This window comes from Rhipicephalus sanguineus, chromosome 5 (genome assembly GCF_013339695.2).
Source record: "Rhipicephalus sanguineus isolate Rsan-2018 chromosome 5, BIME_Rsan_1.4, whole genome shotgun sequence".
In the NCBI taxonomy this organism is placed as follows: Eukaryota; Metazoa; Arthropoda; class Arachnida; order Ixodida; family Ixodidae; genus Rhipicephalus; species Rhipicephalus sanguineus.
In genome coordinates this window covers 38,033,592-38,054,312 of record NC_051180.1, presented here as the reverse complement: position 1 = coordinate 38,054,312, position 20,721 = coordinate 38,033,592, and the positions used below count along the sequence as shown (strand labels likewise).

At 45.0% G+C, this 20,721-nt stretch overlaps 1 protein-coding gene across 1 annotated transcript; it reads right to left on the bottom strand.

The window, feature by feature from the left end:
• Window positions 1–4: 4 nt before the first annotated feature.
• On the bottom strand, window positions 5–19,400 carry LOC119393516 (GTP-binding protein Rheb). Its single transcript, XM_037660583.2, has 9 exons — window positions 19,223–19,400; window positions 18,979–19,072; window positions 18,249–18,320; window positions 18,101–18,168; window positions 17,119–17,201; window positions 16,984–17,040; window positions 15,927–15,974; window positions 13,416–13,497; window positions 5–959 (listed from the first exon to the last, which is right to left on the bottom strand). Exons 2-9 carry the CDS (start codon window positions 19,025–19,027, stop codon window positions 870–872), a joined length of 549 nt encoding a protein of 182 aa, XP_037516511.1. The 5' UTR covers window positions 19,028–19,072; window positions 19,223–19,400; the 3' UTR covers window positions 5–869.
• Between the last annotated feature and the right edge of the window lie 1,321 nt (window positions 19,401–20,721).

Here is a 20,721-nt window from a genome sequence, read left to right as displayed (position 1 = left end):
AAACTTTTCTTTCTCTGTATCACAGTTTTATTGCGATCTGCAGATTCGGCAGTACAACTGTCACTTTTTTTTACGTCATTTACACAACCCAGCCATCGCTAACTGGCTAAGCCTCCTTACAGTAATGATAATAAAAGCTAACGTTAATGCTGTTTTGTGTATACAAATCTTGAAGGAGAGAAAAATGGAGTAAGTACAATTTTTACAATTTTTCCCGCAAAGAGAAATCGTGGGAACGAAAGCGGGAACTTGTCTCGATGCAGCTGTTGGCGTTAAAACACTGCCCCTTACAAAGGCAGCTCGTGTCACAAACAAACGAAGCTCCACCAAGGACATTCCAAATAAACGTGGCATAGAAAGGAAGAAAAATTGGACAGGACAGGTCATGACAGCACTGTGTATTGTACAAGGAGAACCCCTACAGCATACATTGTGCGTATAACGTAAGACATCAACCGACATGCTTTCCTACTACAACAGCACTTTGATGCCCACTAAGAAAACTTGGAATCCTCAGCATTCCTGAAAAGAGCACAGACCTACAGCCCTACAAATGCTTGCCAAGCTTGTTGGAAGGTTGGCAAAAGAGAAAAAGAGGAAGCAAGTGTAAATCAAGCACTGCAAGTGGTTGCGCACATTACTTGGAAATACAACATAGCCACCCTTTTTTTTTTTCTTCTACAACCACAAAAGAAAAACGTTCTTGGCAGCAGAAGCAGCACACCCTCTCAAACAGGCACAGCACATGGCTATCCCACAGCAGCTTCAAAAGCAAGAGCAGTGGGCGTCTTTATTCTGTCCACAGCCCAAATACTGCCAAGCAGTCTTGATGGGTGCCAGGAAGATGAAAGCTCCGCAGAGATAAGCCATTAGGAGACGACACAGGATTGCTTCTCGGTCACGTTGCCGTCGGCCCTGTCAATCTGCTGTATCATGGTGCTGAAGATCTCAAACACACTCTGCAAAAGAAATGCCCAGGAACACTTGGACATGCATGCTTACAAGGGCATACTAAGACATTTGCAATCACCGCTACTATGCACTGTATCGTACCATGGCGTTGGCCAAATTGTACGCACTCAAATACGATGATGTCACTACCAACGCAGAAATATAACTTTTATACTATTTTAGATGTTGATAATGGCAACACATTTACACTATTCGATAATTCACACATCTGTATTATTTATGTCTGACCGTATACCGTAAAATACTGATCAAGTGCCCCCCCTCGACGTGGGGATAATGTAGGTAAGGTTGGGGAGGGGGCTTTTGCTCGGAACTGCCCAAAAATTCAAGATGGCGGCCAAAAAGTTTTACCCCTCCCCTACCCCCCACAAAAAAAAAGTTTACTGCGCTGGAACTAAAAAAGCTGTATTAAAGGGAATTCGTTTTAATCACTTTCGGAGCCGTCAAATTAGTATTTGTAGTCAAATACGAAAAATAGGCCTAAACTCTAAGAACTATGACTCGCCTTTTATACATGCGAGAGTCGCATATGTAGCACTCTCTTCAGAGAGACAGGCTGACTCTCTCTAGGAGAGTCGTGGGACGCACAACTTTCCAAAAGAGAGTCAGTGCACGACTCCTAAAGAAAGTCAACGTGCCTCTCTAAAGAGAGTGCTGCACATGTGACTCTCACATGTATAAAAGTAGAGTCAAAGGAAACCTTTTCTTCTGAGAGTGTAAACACACTCTTCGCAAGCCTTCACGAAGTTCTGGTGCCACGGCCCTGATGTAAGAGGTAGCAAAGGAGCATTTCGAAACTGTTGCAGGGTCCGGAACACAGAGTGTCTGTACCGCAATCTGCTACTGAGCGAAAAGTGATTCTGTTGCATTGAAATGCGCTATGTCGTGTGGAGCCTATCGTCCCTCGCTAGTTGCATACAACACGTTGCCTACACGGTTCACGCAGTGGCTTCAGAGCTGTTTGCTGTACCGTATGCGCGCGTTTGCGGAGGCAGTGTCTTTCGTAGCGCTCTACTCCAGACCGCGCACGGATGCGGCGAGTAGCTTGCTCGGTCAACGCGGCGGCGACGAACTTCCTGCTAGGGAAAAGCACTCCACGTCTCCGCGATACTCTAGCGGTCCTGCACAAGAAGGCAGCAGTGCATGGAGGCATACGGAGTCTGTGTCGTCGCGGCATGCTTATAACGGCGCTACACTTGCTGCACCGTGCACATTTCTAGTAATAGTTGTGTCAGTGCAGCGAGGTTTCTCTGTGTCCGCGCTGCGCATTTGAAAGCAGTCCAGCACGATGCGACAACGAACAGTGACTTGCCTGTTAAAAGCGTGCAGTGTGCTTAGAATAGAGCCACTCGGGCGGCCACGCAGATAGCTGAAGATGCTTATTGTGAGAGAGTAGTCCGCGATAAGTCATACTGGCGCGCTCGTCGGTGACCACCATCGCATTTTCATTTTTTTCTGACACTTATCCTTAATGGCATCGCCGCAATCGTGCAGAATTTGGAATCACTGAGCAGACCCTGAAGTAGCAGAAAAGAGACCTGTTGGGGCATACTGTGACATCGGCGAGATGAGAAACGTACCTAGTCAACGAACTTTTATGGAAAAAAAAAAGGTTGTCATAGTACCTGCAGGCATAGAATGAGTCGGCAAAACGTGGGGTGGGGGTCCTTGATTGGTTAGTGAACGAAAACTCGAATTTCTCAGATTATGAGAGGGGGCGCTTGCGTGGGTGGGGATGTTTGATCAGTATTTTACAGTAACACCTAATAAAATTACCATTTCATTGCCTCCTAGCAAATGGCTAAAAGATGCAATTAGTATTAAGGATGTGCAAACATAAAATTTCTAACTTCGAAGCGAATTCAAATAATGAAAATTAAATGCGAATCAAATATTTTCAAATGTTTTTGAATGCAAATAGTACAACTAGTACTGACTTTTGCAAAAAAATATTCCCACCAACCAGAGATAAAAGAAGTAAGTTTGTTGTACAGCAAATCATGTAGAGGAAAATTGTGCATGCACAACACTATTGCTTCAAAATATCAAATAAGCAGTTATCGAATGTCGTGAAGGAAGGAAAGCTGCTTGGTGTGTTCGTGGAGTAGCGACACCGCTGAGCATGTCACTATTCCTATAGACAACAAAAACAGCCGTTCACTTAACACACTAGTAATGTGTTAACTTCGTCGTCGCAGTTTAATAATCTAAGTGTGCTTTCTCAACTGGGAGAAGCAATGCCAAATGATCAGCTCAATGTTCATTGCAAGTGCTTCGCTACAGAATAACTCAGAAGAGTGCTGGATTTCCTTATTTTTAGGCACTTCTTAATTTTGCAATGGCTGCACACTTGTTTTGCTGCTTTTGTTCAGTACAATTTCGCCACTTCTTGGCAATAACATGCTCGACTTCATACACAATGCCCTGTTCCTGCCACTACACTAGAGCACCAGAACAGCATTTTCAAAAGTGCACTAAGGGAAAGAATGTGGCAACTGAAAGCAATTTCTCTATTTGTGCATCAATGTTTGCGAAATTTAGCACAGGTATGTAATTCTTCGTGCTGATTTCTAATTACTAGTTGTGCAAGTTTGGCGGCGTAAGAATACTTCGAATAGTAAAAGTGTCTTGCAAATTGAAGAGAATACTGACTTGTTCGAACTGAACATTCGAAGTTTCGAATATTCGCACACCCCTAGTATGATGCTTCTACACCAGTTGAGAACTTCCACACTTACATTCTAGATGATTCCCTCCCAACCAGTGGTCCAGTACACCATAGCTACATAATTTCTACACATTAAACATGCAAGGAGGGCTACCCAAACAATGGTGATACATCAAGCAGTTTCTTTAATTTTATCCAAAGCTGTGCAATTAATCACTTAACTTTAAGCTCACCAGGAAATAAATTCCAACCTACTTGGTAACCATTCAAGTCACAGAGACTCAATAAGAAGTGTTTCCTACTGAAATACACTGTGCCAGGCCATGTTTTGTGTTCAAGCAGGTAACCCTACGAAGTGGCTCCCAAAACTATACAACATGCAGTTACCGTATATACTTGTGTAAGGGCTGCACCCCTACTTTGGAATGGTAATTTCGAAAAAAAAAAATTTTCGAAATGTCCCGCCAGAAAGGTGTAGTTAGTTAAATTGCAGCTAGATGACAGCGCCGTTATTGCTTTGTGTGCCGCATCGTTGGCATCGTGTGGGTAGCTTGGCAGTGTTTCTTCAGATCGGTGTTGTCGGTGTCACTTCATCTGTAGTAGTGAGCCCTGTTTGAGCCAGCACAGATGAGGGAAAGTGGGCCGGCATTTGAGATCGTTCACTGCAGCACTTAAACTGCAAGTGATTGAATATGCCGAGGAGCACGGCAAGCGGGAAGCTGGACGCAAATATGACGTCGATGAGAAGCGCGTGCGTTACTGGATCAAACAGAAAGATGCCTTCACCGCTACCAACAGGAGCCGAAAGGCGTTTCGTGGAAAGAAGTGCAAATACCCGGAACTCGAAGGCGAACTTGTCAAATATGTCATCGACACTCGAAGGGACGGCTACGCCGTGTCAACTGACATGATACGCGTGAAAGCCCTGGCCATCGCTCACCACATGGAAATACCTCAGGGACAATTCAAGGCATGTCGGGGATGGGCTATGCTGTTTATGAACCGTAACCAGCTCTTCATTCGCCGCCGAACGACGCTTTGTCAAAAGCTTCCAAGCGAGTACGAAAGCCACGTGATTATTTTGAGTACGTGGCGTGCTGTGTCATTTGAAACAGTCGCAAAAAGCTCCAAGGTAAATGGAATTTCAAACTGCATGAACGGCACTGTGGATGATCGTCTCTCGGAGGACGCCGAGCCGAGGTCTTCCAAGAACGAGGACAGCGATAGTGAAACGGAATAGTAATAAAAACATTCCTGGCATGTCATTTGCAACTCTCTTGCACTCTGCTACTGTTGTGGAAACAGTACAGACCTTTGGTGAGCTGTCATCGGCCTGATTCATGTAAGGGCTGCACAAAGCTAAAATTTCGAAAAAAAAAAAAGTGCGTTCAAAAAAGAAAGTTGAAAAAAGAGTATACAGGGTATGCTTATCAACACTCAATAACTGTAATCAATAAATTAAAAATCTTGACAGACATCCAGCCTTGCTACACGTATTATATAGATATGTAGTGATAGGCAGTGTTTGTCAGTGGCAGTGTTGGGAGCTTAAAGGGACATTAAAAAGAAAAACGATTTTTCTCATGTTAGTAAATTACTCCTCCACAATTCCAAAATTGCCACGCTTGCCGTGACAACACGCTTGGCAAGCGAGAAAATGCAGATGGCGATGCCACCTTGAGGTTCATGCACAAAACACCATGACGTCATAGATTTTGACGGTGTCTACTAAGTCCAACGTAGTTCCTAATCAGTAAAAATGAAGTACACTGTCCTCCGAGAGGGCCAAAGACCTGTCATACCAAGTTTGAGAAAATTTTCTTGAGCCAATGTCGCCAAAATACGAATACCGTAAAAACCGGAATATAGGTCAAATTTTTTTTTCGATAAACAGCCATGAAAAGTCGACCCCCGTCTTATATGCCGGTCAGTGGCAGAAAACTTCGGAAGTCTGGCCACTATGGGCAACGGAAGTGAAAGGGACACCAAAGGCAAATAACAATTTATGTCAGAGTGAAAGCTCAATGTATGACAACGTCTAAAACAGCAATATTATCAACAGCCGAGCCCTACTTACCGAGAAATTAAGCTAAATGTATCACACGATGAACGCCATGAGCGGCACATTTTCAAAATGATCCCGATGACGTATCAGAGTGTGCCTACAATAAATCACTAGTAATCAAACTAGCAGCAATAAAAAAAGAGCCTTCCGTGCATCAAGAGACGTAATAAAATGCTGTTTGTTCGTTTCTGTTTGATTCATGGAAAAAAGAACTTCTTTGGCGTTGCCACGGGGAACGGCGCGCGTGGTTCAAAGGTTCCGTTTTCGCCAAACTGCGCTTCGCCCGGCACCTTGCTTCGCTCACGCGGTCGCGTCTCAGTGGTAGTTTCGGTATCGCGTACTGCCGCGCGTGTTTTCTGCGCTCGTGAAAGTCGCTCTGACAAAAAGTTCGACAAAATGCCGCATGCATGTGATGTTGCCGGATGCCCGAATGGTGCACGCCGCCAGTGCACGCCGCCGCGCAGTAAAGGTGGGCAACGTTGGGCACGGCAGCAGTGAGTGTGAAAGACTGATTTCAGGCGGATGATTTGAAGTGCGCTAACGCGATGCGGACCACTAAAACGTGATTTTATTTCAAAATAAGCACTTTCTTGGCATAAAAGTAGCACAACGAGGTTTCTGGACCACTATTTCAACAATCAACGTCGACTTAATATTTGCCTTTAATGTCCCTTGAACCGCCTCCATTGCCATCGCAATAATAGGCATCACTTTGTTTACTATTAAGTCAACTGCCGATTTTTCGGACGCCCGATTTTCCGGACATGCTCGAAAATTCTGACGCTGTCGCGGCACCGTCAGCAGCCCCATAGACGTCAATGCATTAGAACGTCCGAAATTTCGGACGCTGAAACTCTTCCGCGTCCGATTTTTCGGACTTTCTGCCCAAATTGCAGGTCCGAAAGCCATTATTTGAAGCCCCCACCTCAGCCGCGTCTATCATTCTTTAGGTTCGAACCAGCGCTTTCGCGATTCGATCTGTTTGCGACAGTAGCAGAGGCCGAAAGTCAGCTTTGCCGCAATGCCAAAGTGTTGTGGGGTGAAGCAGACCAGAAATTCAAAGGGGCCGCTATCACGGCGCCGTGCGGCGATGTCTTTACGCATAAGCAGCGGAAATGCACGGAGGCGTGATGGCGGCAGCTGGCAAACGCGCCAGTACGGCTTAATCGCCGACAACACTTACGATAAGCATCTTAAGTTAACTGCCCGGTCGTGCATGTGGCCTAGCGCAGTTGTATGCATACTGCACGCATTTAATAGGTGAGAACCCCAACGCGCCGCGCCGCCATTCATGCTGCCTCTTTGTGCAAGACCGCTAAGTGCGCCGCACGGACGCGTTGCCTTCACGGACGAAACCAGCTCGCCATTGGTGCGCCCGTGTGCGGTCAGGAACAAAGTGCGCACCACCAACACTTTCATGATAAATGCGAGCGTATGATACAGCAACAGTACAGTGACGACGTCAGCTTAGTTGGCGATGTGCTGCACACAACTAGAAACGATCGGCTTCGCCCGGCAGCAAATGCTGCGTATCGTCGGAGATTCGGCGATGTGTGCATGCATCGTTTACGTGCGCACACGCATAGGGGAAAGCCGGACCAGTCGTCCGCTCTCCCGCCACAGTCTTTGTGTTCCGCGTCATCGTTTCCAAACGCTCCATGCGGGAGAGCCGTAATCTATCCCGCGCTTTGCTGTTATCAGCGGCGCTCATCACGAGAAGCAAACTTGCAAGTGGCGGTTGGCACGCAGTTAAGCGCGGTTCGCGACAGGTACCGAATGTATGTGCGAGAGCCTGGGCGCGCACCAAAATGCCTGATAATTGTGCCTGATAAGGCATTAAAGCTTCTTCGGATGTGGCTGTGGTGATTTGACCGCTTTAGTGGAATAAAGAAAGCATGAATTCGTTTTTTCGGACTGCCCGATTTTTCGGACGATTTTGCGGTCCCTAGGGAGTCCGAAACATCGGACGTTGACTGTATACCAGCTTTGTGCCGTGGGCGGCCTCATTTTCTATTTTTGTTGTTGCCTTGTGAATATCTCGGCTCTGAGCTGCTTTTTTTTTCTTGCTCTCGACTGGTAGCCAACGACAGTTGACCAGAGCATTAAGGGAAAACAGCGATCGAGTTCGCCAATGCAAGAAGAAATCTGGTGTGAAGTGCGTGAAAGATGTGTTGGGATGCTAGCGCACGTGAATTTGAGCGGGAGCTGTGAGACACAAACAATAACTGAAAGTTTATCTTTGCACGGGTGTTCTTGCTGCTCCAATCTCGTGGGATACTCTTTCTTTGTTGCTTCCTGCAATGCCGGCAGCTCTGGTTACAGCGGCAGGGCAGGTAAGGCAAGCATGTATGGCTATGATCAGCGGACAGATCGAGTGCATCACAGAACCATCCCCAACTGAGGGACGTTGAAGGATCGCATGACAACATGCAGCAACCAGAAGGAAACATTGTTTTGATGCTAGACCGCAGTGTATCTAGAGCTGGAGGCGAAGGTTGCAGTTTATCTGGGAGCTGCGCTCGCATCACGATTGCCACCGGTGACCTCAGAGTGCACCCAAATTAAAGCTCTCAAGATGGTTTGACAATTTACGAAGATAATACTTGAGCCCCTCTTTTGGCTTTCTGCCATGTGGAACTTGCGTGTAAACAAATAGATAAATAAATGGCATTTTCACTGTGCACCATTTGAAATTGCATTTCTTTCACGGTAAAAGCAGCTTCTACTACTTTGGCTGTTCCGTGTACTTGTTTTTCTTTTGACTTCCAATAGCTCAAATTTGGGGGGTCGACCTATATTCTGGTTTTACGGTAATACACTTTGAAATCTGTGATGTCATGCTCGGAGAATTCGGCGCGAAATTTAATAATGAAACTTTGAACTTTATTTTCTCCTCTGTTAATAAACCTACGATGGTGAAATTAAAGACATTAGAGTTCTGAGAGTACAATTTATCAATATACAGTAGAACCCCGCTGATACGTTTTTGAAGGGACCGTAGGAAATAAACGTAAGAGACGGGAAACGTAAGAGCCGAAAAACAGGAAAAACGGCAAAATATTTAGTGGTACAGAATTTTATTTCAATTCTTACGAGCAGCACGAAAATTGGCGCGCTCAGCCGCGATCTAGTCGATGGATAGAAACGCGGAGCTTAGGACGGCCTTATCCACAGAAATGTTATCAACGTATGTGATTTTTTTAACACCAACAGCTGTAGGCATGAAAGAACTAAGCACACGCAATCACGACCGGCGCGGCGAGTCCGACCGCGAACCGCACGCACGACCATGCGAGCTCCAACCAGCTCGAACTCCTCCCGTTCTCCGATAAATAACGATGATGATGAGTCTACGCCAACGCGATGGCAGAAGTGAATGCCAATCTCGAAGGCCTTGCTTTCGCAAGCAATTACGTCATACACGCCATGTTTGTGCAATGCAAATCTCAGAGGCTATGCTTTTGTCAATGGTAAATGCCAATCTCGAAGGCCTTGCTTTCGCGAGCAGTTACGTCATAGACGCCATCTTTGCAATTTGAATCTCGAAGGCCATGCTTGTTTTGCATCAATTGAAAGATTCTGTTGCTTGCGCCTCTCATGCGGCTAATATTACGGTCAAACGAGGCCAAGCTGCGTGAAAATGCACCATGGCCACTCTCTTTGGTAGTCACTCGGTCGGCTCCGGGCGCACTTCGCGACGTATCATACGGGAACGGTCCGACAGTTACGACGTAACAGCGGGGTTCCCAATACATTGTATCCTATGGGAGCTATGCCGGGACCGGCGGAAAACGACGTAACAGCGGGGTTCTACTGTATATAGATTGTCTCACTTTAGTGTCCCTTTGAAGGCCAACACCAGCGATTTCTCGAGGTCAATGAATCTAAACGAAATTAGCTGGCTAAGTTCCTTTCCACACTTCCGTCATTTATGCCATAATACTGGCTTGAGAGATACACATATTGCTGACAAATTAATTTTATTGATTCCCTCAAATCCCCCACATGGATTTCCACAATTATTAGCAATATCGTGTGTGTGACATCATTTAGGTCAAGGCGACGAAAGTGACGAAAACGAGATGCCACTATGGAGTCTGTTTGTCTGCTGTTGATGGTAGGGCGTGCGATTTCAAGTTCCATGTAGGTAGGCATGCGGTGGGTGGCAAGTGGTGTTGCATTGTGGGCTGCACACGATTCCACTATTCCCCGTATATTTACCGTAAGAGTCACTAAACATTTGCTGCTAACGATTACCCTTCATCTTGATAGTAGAGTGTTTTAGCTAGCAGTGCCGACTTACCGCACAGGAAGTACAGTAGTACCATTCCGGTTAAAGAGCGCACATGCGCGAACTTTACCGTACTGAAACACTTTCTATAACTAGAGCTGTGCGAATAGCAAAATTTGCAGTTTCGCACGTCAGCGCCCCCAAACGCAAGACCAAGCACGCTGCACGCCAATTTAATGTCCTTATATTTATTTTACGTTATTATAAACCGTTATATTTATTTTCCGGAAGTTCGAATACCTCGAATAGTAAAATTTTGGTGTGAATAGAATCGAATAGCAAACACTATTCGAAAAATATTCGAGAGTTCGAATATTTGCACACCCCTACGTATACCAGGTCCACCATGACAGGGTTTATTCGTATACGGTAAGCTGCGCATCGTGAGTAAGGTGGCTTGTACTTGGCTTATATTTAGAGCTGTGCGAATAGCAAAATTTTAGGTGCGAAGCGAATTCGAATATTGAAGTGTGACTGCGAATCGAATTGAATATTTTTCTAATATTTCTCGAATATTTCCAGAATATTTTTCGAATACTTCGAAGCGAAATTGCAGAAAAACTGTTGGAGAGGATTCCTAAGCATATTCTGATGAGATAGCAACATGAAAGTATTTCTTTACGCTAGGTTGAAGCACAACGTAGAGGCAGAATTGTATTTATGCACATGATTTGGTGCAACCAATGTACTTCCTCAGCCTCTCCTCCTCTTTCAACTTCTGTGGAAGCCCAAATGATGTGGCGGACAAGGGTGTGCTCCCCTCAAGTCCGGAGTTCCAAATCTGCCCCGTAAACATCGATATATAATAACATCTGAGGTTTTGGATGCTAAAAAGCTTCGGCGTCTGATTTATCGGACTTCCTACCCAAATTTCAGGTCCAAAACAGCATTATTGAGCCCCCACTTCAGCCACATCTTTCATCTCCATGTTGGAACCAGCGTTTTCTTGAGGTAGTACACTTGTGACTGTAGCGGAGCTTGAAAGGCAGCTTTGCCGCAATACGGGGGTGTGATGAGTTGAAGCCTACTGACAATCTAGGGACCACTTCCAATCGGACGTTCACTGTCTCATAGCCAAGTTCGAACGTAACGGAGCTTGAAAGGTAGCTTTGCCGCAATAAGGGAGTGTAATGAGGTGAAGCATATTGAAAACCTGAAGGGGGAACTTTTAGTCGGACGTTGACTGTATTTGTTTTTGGGAACTTCGAATAGTTTGAATAGTAGTAAAATTCCAGTGCGAATCAAATAGCAAACACTATTAGAAAAATATTCAAAATTTTGAATATTTGCACACCCCTACTTATATTGAATTTCATCGATCCTATTGATGTCATGTTAAACGCTGCTATATTGACCAACTTATGCATTCTTCCCATAACAACATTAAGTTTCAGTTTGTCTGCAAACTTCTTAGCGTTAGCATTATAACCGATCATGGAAGCCACAAACTTGGGTGGCGTGGACAGGTGGCATCATCTGGCGGCGTTATGGGCAACCAGGCAAGCTCATAACGTATATAAGTGTGTTCTACTTCATTGAAGAGGAGTGACGATTCTAGCTGGCCTCCACAGGCATCCGAATCGCAGCTGTCATTGTTGGACAGCTATGAGGAGTTTGTGCACGTGGCAGGGTCAGTCACAGACACGGTACGGCTGGCATGGCGTGGTCACCTTCCCACTGAGCATCTAATACTCTTCCAGGCTTTCGCAGCTTTCATACTCCACGCTTGCGGGACCGGCATGCCTTGCACGATTTCCGGTTTTTACCAGCTTATACGTCACATGAAGACAGCACTGCTCGGCTGGGTTTCGTTGTTGCGCTTTCTTGCTTATTTGAAATTATTTTCCAATTTGCTGAGTATTTCTACTATTGGGCCCGTGACAGGAGCGCCTGAGGAACATACAAGCACCATGACATGCACATGGTAAAAAGATCACCGGAGTTGGCCTTTAAGGTGCAAGTTCAACATGATACGTGTAATGCATACCAGTTCAACTACCAAAAGAACTGCTTGTCCATCTTTTGCAATTATGCGTGCAGGTGTGACTAAACACATATACAGTAAAAGCTCGTTAATTCGGATTTCTAGGGACCGGAAAAAATGTCCGAATTAACCGAATGCCCAAATTATAGAATGGTCAAAATAAACACAATAAATGCAAGTTTTTTCAACATACCGTTACTTTACAAAGTAATCGCAGATGCGTGTCTGTTTTCGAGCAGAAATTCGCGCAGACGCAATTTTTCTGAGCCCTTCAAGGTGATCAGCAGCTCGCATGCCGTCTGCGGTGCCAAAACAAAATTCTTCAAGGATGACGAGGGCCTCCGCCGCTTCCTTCACAGTACGAGGGGGCCTGTGTGGCTCATGGTATGGCTGCTCCTCTTCAGGCTCTTCGTTCTCGGATTCGCCGCCATGCGTCACTTCCTTGACGATTTGCTCATCAGTCAGAGAGCCGGCAGTGGCAATGCCATCATCAATGCCGATATAATTGTCGAGTGTCACTGCATTAGGCATAACACTACCGAAATCCTGCCCGTTGTCGGCACTTCGGCCACTGCGGCACCGCTGGAGTCGGGTACAACAAAGCCACTGTGCCTGGTTAGAAAATCGTTGGCGCAAAACAAGAACGAGGACGTAGAAGTAACACGGAGAAGCGCACACTCGCAACTGATTTCGCAACCTGAAACAGTTGGCAATGGCGTGCGCAGGTGTGTTTTGCCACACATACGCAAGAATGCTAATTGCGCTCAGGAGACTCGTGTCGTATTGTTTGCCGACGTCATGGCACAGGAGCAACTTCATGTCGGGAGAGCCCATTTTTCAGGGCACGCAATATTTCTACTTTGGTGGTGAAGTCCTTGGCCTCGTACTTGGGCCACTTCGCCGGCGTTGCCATCGGCGGAAAGTGCGTTCACACGAGAAGTCAACACAAAAGCACCAGCAACGATCAAGCTAAAGGAGCCGTACTGAATCATTCCTCGATAAAACAGCGTTCAACAATGCAGCACACCAACGGGAACAAAGCAATAAAATGGCACCGCCAAACCCACACGCGAAGAAAAGGCGTTCAACCAGTCTCAAGTCAAGCCAAGTCGATAATTTATGTCCATGGCGATGCTGCGTTTGAGCTTAACTTTTGTTCTGTTCTTTTTTTCGTTTTCGAGCCTCACCAGCGACCCGAAAAATTATCCAATTTGCAGTCAGATCTGTCCGAAATAACGAGCGCCCAGTCTCATAGAGTGATGCGTATATTTACAGGGACCATATGACATGTCCGAATTAACCAATCTTCCGAATTAATGAGTCGAATTAATGAGCTTTTACTGTGTCACCACCTTGTGTAGTACCATGTCGCTAACTACGATGATGCTTTTTTGAGATCATTCACTGTAAATGAGTGAGAAGTACGTGCACTTACCTGATTTTGCTTTGCAGAAGCCTCTAAGAATGCTGCTTTCATGTATTCAGCAGCTTGCCTCCCCTCTTCATAGCTAACAACCCTGTAACACACAAAAAAGGGGGAGGTAGACACATTAGGTAATGCTGATGTGGTCTTCGAAATGAACATGGCACACTGAAGGCATCTGTTCAGTGGACGTGCATTATTGAAAACCTCGCAGCATTTGTTTTGTGCCTAGGAAATGTTTCATTTAAGACAAAATCGCAACTCAAGGGTCCACATACCCCTAGCGCTATGCAGATTGCCCTCCCCCAAGCAGGGAGTGTGATGTTGCACATGCCATAGCTGCCACTCACTGCCCAACACGCAGCGCTTCAGTTTCTTGCTTAAAATGCCAAAGTGTGGTCTGAAAGCAAGCTGACCAAAACATGTGGACATGGTGTTTCAGTTCTGTTCTTCCATAGTTAAAAAAAAACAAAAAACATTGTAATGAACAGCTGTTACTCTGCTAGCACACTAGCTGAAAATTCTGGCCAAAAATATGCCAGTGCTCTACACTGCTACACCAGTCACGTAGGAAGGAGCCAGTGACACCAACATCAAGTCATGTGGTGCAAACCCAGGCAACTGTACACTTGCTGGAAGACAATACTACTACATTCACTACATTCATGTGACCCCCACTACAGCTGAATACACTGCACAGCAACACCTTCTCCAAAACTGATAACACTGGTTCTAACGCACCATGTCCCAGTCGAGGGTAATGACACCTCTGTCTCCCAGGTACGACAAACACTCACCATGAAGCATAAGTTGCACCTGACGTCTTCGCTAACTTTCCTTTTAATCAAAAGCATCTATAAAATAGGTCACTATGCCCTCCAAACTGGCCACAATGTGGTGAGTTAGAACCACTTCGGAGAGTGGTAGTTGTCAGCTGTAGCAGGCCAACTTGCTTACATTGTCATGCGGGCTGCGCGATAATGTTTCTAACAGCAGGCTAACAGAATTCAGCAAGAGAAGCATTCCAGTCAACCAGTGACCTCAAATGGCATAATTTTGTAAATTCAAAGCTACTGCAAGCATAATAAGTGCAGTCAATTTAGTTCGGTTATTCTAAGCCTGGAGGAACTAAAGTTTTTAGATATGATTACGAGGAAACATACTAGTGAAAGATTGATGATGATGATGATGATGATGATAATAATAATAATAATAATAATAATAATAATAATAATAATATAATAATAATAATAATTGTGGTTTTAAGTCTCAAAATGACGATATGATTATGAGGGACGCCGTAATGGAGGGCTCTGGAAATTTCGACCATCTCGTGTTCTTTAAAGTAGTGAGAGATTGAAAACGAGGAAGGTGTTTGCATTTGTCTCTACAAGTGGTGGTAGCGGTGGTGGCAGAGATATGACCACTACTGTGGGTGAAGTCTTGCAGATAAATTGTTTTAAGGGACGCCTCACCAGGTTTGACAATTTTGAGCTGACGAGTGCAATGCATACACTGGGCGTTCACAATCCCACCTGCCAAAATTTGCAAGGCTACGTGCTGCAGGAATGGGTCAAATTTCAAGCTGAACGTTGCTTGCCCTTCTCGCGGGCACGCGCCCAGAGAATGAGGGGACGACGTACACGATGGAATGGCCCTATGCAGATGGTAGTGCTGTGACGTCGGTCCTCTATGCAGACGACTGTGCTCTGATGTCACAAACAGTAGCACGTGACACTGCGATAATTATTTGACATGACATGTGTACACTGTGCAATTTGTTGCTTGAATAGATGAACAAAACTGGAGAGAAATAATGAGGAGACACACAAAGGGAATGTGTGCATTTTTTTCATTTTTTTTCCCCCATGAATTACTGCGAGATGCGGGGCTAATGTGCCTCCGTTTCGCATGTGTTCGTGTCATGGTTAGCGCATCGAGCAGAAGCCAGCCCTGACAAAAAAATTTTTCTGGCGCGTTCGAGCACTCATTAGGCTCATTTATTCTCCCTCGTCTACCTAAATGTTCATGCGGCGCTGGCTCTTGATATCGCTAGTCTCGTGCCTGTACAAATGTCTCAGCTTTCATGCCCGTCCCGCAGAAACAGGCAGTACACCACAGAGAATGCCGACACAACGCCCATGGCCGCTAAATAAAAAAAAAAGGTAGTGGCCACCGCTCGCATGCCCTGGCTGGCTCGGGCACGTCATGCACGTGACCATGCATGCGCATGACACGTTCATGCGTATGAATCATGTGGTCCTCCGCCTCCGCTGCCAAAGAGGGCAAGGAAGGAATTTGACTTGTGAAGGCTACACGGGGCGAGTGGCAAAGGTTTGCAGCTCGCCTCCTCGCATCATGGTTTCACCGCTACAAATTATTTGTTTTTCTCAGCTAGTAATGAATAGATTTGAAAAATTCTTGCGGCATAATTCGGCACACAACAACTTCCAGCGTACAACTAAAATTTGCTATGTGGCCTGGTGAGGGGCCCTTTGAAGAGAAGGAAGATTTTTGGCTTACCTTTCAACCCTCAGGTCTACTTTGTTGCCAACAAGAACAATGGGGACGCTGAAATTGTACACATTTCATATTACCATCATAAACGGGAGGTTAACCCAGACCATCTCAAAACGAAAGGCACAACCACGTTTCTAACAAAAAAGAGCGACACGGAAACAACAAACCACATGCACAAACTTTGCGCTGGCCACTACATTCATATGACCTCTGAACCTGTGAAACCACACGATTTCCAATAACAACATTCTGAATAACTAAGGCATGATAACTCTATCCAGTCGAAGGGAACATGCATACAACTTTGTGCACTGCAGCTTCCACAGTACACCAGGGCAGTGAAGTACAATAGTTTTTGGCTTTGTTTTTGAGTGCTGAGACTGCTACCTCAGCACCTATGTAGTGTTGACTTGCCAACACATTACATTCCCTGAGTGCTGAGTATTGTACAATTCGTACTTTGGATTCGTCTAAAGCCCAGTGTGGCAATTTAACAAGCTTGAGCAGCCTAATGGGTGGAATCAAGTGTCAGCAGCATTAGAGGACAACACCGAGCTCAAACATAAACAAAAAAAGCACTACACACAGATCCCAATAGCAGAAAGATTTTAATGCAAGTCTTAAGTTTAATCATATTTGCGGCCTTGCCCAAAAGATTCAATTAAGACAATCACCTGTCAACAGCTATAAAGTCTCTACATGTTACCAAATTAATATTGAGCCAATGCTTTGAATGTATTAATTTACCAGAAAGCAGTTATGAATATAATTTCAACATGCTTGCCCTCATTAAATTGTTTTGTATCATTAATACTTACTGCTCCTTTGGAGAGTACTATGTAAAAGTGATTCTATAAACCACTACGCACTCATGAACAAGGGCCTACCTTTCGTGTCTATGCATGCACTGTTTGTACGTAAATACTATACTTTTCTCAAAATTGTATGGGACTGAGTACATGTTTTTGTAAGTTTGCTTGTTCACTATTTGCTTAGTCATACTACATTTTGCCCTTATGGATCTACAATGGCTAACGATATTTGAAGGATGCAAACTTACTGGACTTTCCCAGTCATGTCCAGGAGCTTCTCGTATAGTGCCCTGACCACCTCAAAACTACATGAGAGACAGAAAAGTTAGTGCGAGAACAAAGACCATCAAGTTGGCTCTTTTACACCAATTACTGATTTTTACCTTTTCGCAGAATTGATCGAGTAGACCAACACGTAGCCATGGATGTCCATGGAATAAGACTGAGGAAATATGGAGTACTCATCCTGCGAATCAGAAAAAATCAGACATGGGTAATTGCTGGTAGCACTCTTTCTAAACTAAGTTAAGCGTGCTGTCTACTGGAGCTAAAGCTTTGAGCAGAATAGCTGCAGACATCACAGGATACACAGTCCAAGACTAAGGTAATGAAAAAATAACTGTTCAATGTTTGTTTGCACTAGTAAAACCCAACATGATGAGCACTTATCGCAATTCTTCAGACTTGTAGACATTACCGAAAAGAAACAGTAACAGATTACAGTTATTTTAGTCAAATGTAATTGATTGCAGTTACCAATTACTGTCACACGAAAATAATTGTTGGACTACTAGACAGTACTTGATTAATTTTGTATTGCTCTCCTTCCAACGTGACGATTGTGATCCTTGTGTATATTGTTTGAATCAAATATAAATGCAACAAAAAACAGCATTCTATGCTACAAGCTTGTCTTGCAAATAAAGTAACAGTTACATGTAAGTAATTGCAGCAACCATTACCAAGTAAGAAAAAAAGTAATAAATGAATTATAAAATATATAACCTACTACAAGTAATAATTTATGTACAAGTCCACAATTCTTACACAGGGCGAGGATTTAATGTACATTTTATATGAGCAGTCTTCTGCACACAATACTATTAGGCATGCATTTATGTTTTTTAACTGAATACAGCCTAAAACAATAATACCAAACGACAAATATTTTGGGTAGCAAGTACTTCCAGGTACTCTCGCTAGAGCAGCAGTTTTGCAATTAAACCACGTAGAAATCCGGCTCGAGAGAAAGCTGACTATTAGCAGCAATTGTACGTGGGCGAAAGTGTAATCTACATAAAGCCACGGCACAGACAATACAAGGGCCTCATTCCAATGCATGATGTATAGGCAGCACACACATACCTGTCCAGCTGTGTCCACGAGCTTGAGATTGTACTCCTGGCCCTTAAGCTTGACGGTCTTGTGAAATGCTGCGGACAACGATAAAATTCACCGTAAGGGGCAAACCGCTTTCACGCTCTCCAATGCGCCGACGGCTTTGGGCACCTACTGTTTTCAATCGTGGGGTCGTACGAGTCCACGAACTGGTTCTCCACGAACTGTATCGTCAGCGACGACTTTCCTGCACGAGTCAAGGACGCACGTGATCATGCAACGCTGACGCGCCCCTCCCACAACTATTAACGCGTACTCAATCTGGCGTCTGCTAGCAGCGACTCACGTCCCCGAATACGCGGACTTCGAAGTCCCAAGCTCATCCGATAAGCAGGCATTGTAAAAGCCGGGTTCCTTGCGATAGTAGGACTACTGTTTCGCAAATTATGTACCTTGGCACTTCTGTAACCGCTCACAACGCGTCGTATACTAGAACCATCTTAGGAAGCTAACATTAAACACTCTACGGTGGCATTAATTCCAATCGAGAAAACACACAAATGAAACACCTCGCATTGAGTGGATAAAATGGGGCTACATACGAAAAGGACGCGATAGAAGTTGCAGGCGTTATCAGCGCGTGATGAGCGACTGTGCCACAGGCACTGCAGTGAGGGGAGTAAAGCGTCCAGGCACACAAAATACAGCTAGCAAACGTAACATCGCCCCCGAAGGCAACTAGGCGATAAAATCTACGAACGTACGAGCACGACGCGCGACGGTGACACACTAAGTAAATTTGGGTAAAGCTACCATCTGTGTCACGCGCGAAGGAGACGGCGCGGCTGCCTCAGAGATTGAGATAAGGCGGAGTGGCTTAGGCTTAAAAAAAAATGAACACTCACCGACGGATCGGAAGCCCATAATGGCAATTTTCCGAGACTTGGGAGCCATATCGGCAGGCAGCGTCAGTCGTGGACCCACATCGACCGCAGCCTCCTTGCGACGGGCAGCCCGTAGATGGTGTGGAGAAATGAATGATTAGCGACGCAAAATGTAAACATTACGCTTGCGACGGCACAAGTCGATGTCTTCCCAGGCAACATTTTTTTCGCCGACTGGAATTAGTCAACCGATGCGGCGGCTTACCTCGGCCCTGTCCGCAGAGAGAAAACACGCAGCGTCGACGCGAACGAGTAAACTGGCGGAAACAATGCGTCCGCGAAAGTTTCAATGATTAGGTAGCACGGCAGATATTCCCAACAGTCGCAACTCGCTGCTTGAGCGCAAGTTTTGGTCTTGTTGCCAGACGAGTTTTGTTGTGAATGGCAGAAAACTTGCTTGCGCCATGCTGATCAGGCAACAATGGATCAGGCGCAGAACTAGTGTCTAGCGCGAGTCTAGCAGAACTCACCGCCTGTGGTAATATGGTAATTACAGTAATGGTAATAAAGGTGTTATCCGCTACTACACCGCTACCGAGTTATTTCTCTAGTGATTAGATTAGATGTAGCAATCCCACCGATACGCCAAATGAAATGTGCGTTTTGTTTTTGTGGGATTTCTCTTGTGGAGTTCTCATGCGCTTCAAAACTGCACGTTGCAAAGCCTACTTGAATAACACTAGCACCCAAGTTATGACGTTTTTTTATTGTCCTTTTTGTACAAAAGAAGTGCAAGGCACCCACTTTTGAAATACGTGACGTCACAACGACGCAGCGAATGGATGAATCACATCCATTGCTTTCCGCGCGAAATTCAAATAAACGGTCGTGCGCGCACGCTCTTCCTCGCAGGGCTCGCTCTTGGCGTGGCTTTTTAGTCACTATAAGGTCCATTTTAACCTTGGTAAACAGAAGAATATCCACATGTTACATCTTGGCAATCATCAACATTCAAAATATGTCCTAATAAAATCTTGCAAACTTTTGCCAGTAATGCCAATGGCTCTAGTGCAACATGTAAAAGTTGAACAAAAGGATAATATGTCAAACAAAAGGCGGGCTCTTTCGCTATTTCTTGTCGGCTTTGAAAATTTTCGCCCCACATATGAAAACGCATGCAAGCAAACCCACCCCTTTCCTTCTTCAATTGGCTCCGGATGCACATTCGACCTTATAACTTTTACAAGCAGTACATGAAAGTTCATACTTAATTAGAAATGATGATGAAAAGCCTTGAAACTTTTGCGGTGAGTTCAACTGCGTTAGTTGAAGAAAGCATTTAGGTGAAGTTAGGCATCAGGCTATGGCACTCTTCCTCATGCAGAACTCTGGAAACCTATGAATGAAATGATGGTGACAATGGCATGCCATAACAGAAAACTTGCTACCTAAAGACCTGTTGTATATTTCACCACAATTTTCACAGCCTCCTCTACCCAAAGAATTGGGTAGCTGTGCAAGGGATGGGACAATCAGAGAGACAGCCTGTTTGTCTCGTCCCTTGCGCTGTTACCCAATTCAAGTATGCACTAGAATTGGGTAGGTGGAACTGTTATGTCGGCTGAAACAATTACTTTTCTCTCCACCTCTACAATGTTCCTTTCCCATTGCAGTGTAGCCTACCGGGCTCCAGCCCTGGTTAATCTCCTTGCCTTTCTTCTATTCCCATTCTCTCTCTCTAGTACACACTAACCATCCCAAGTT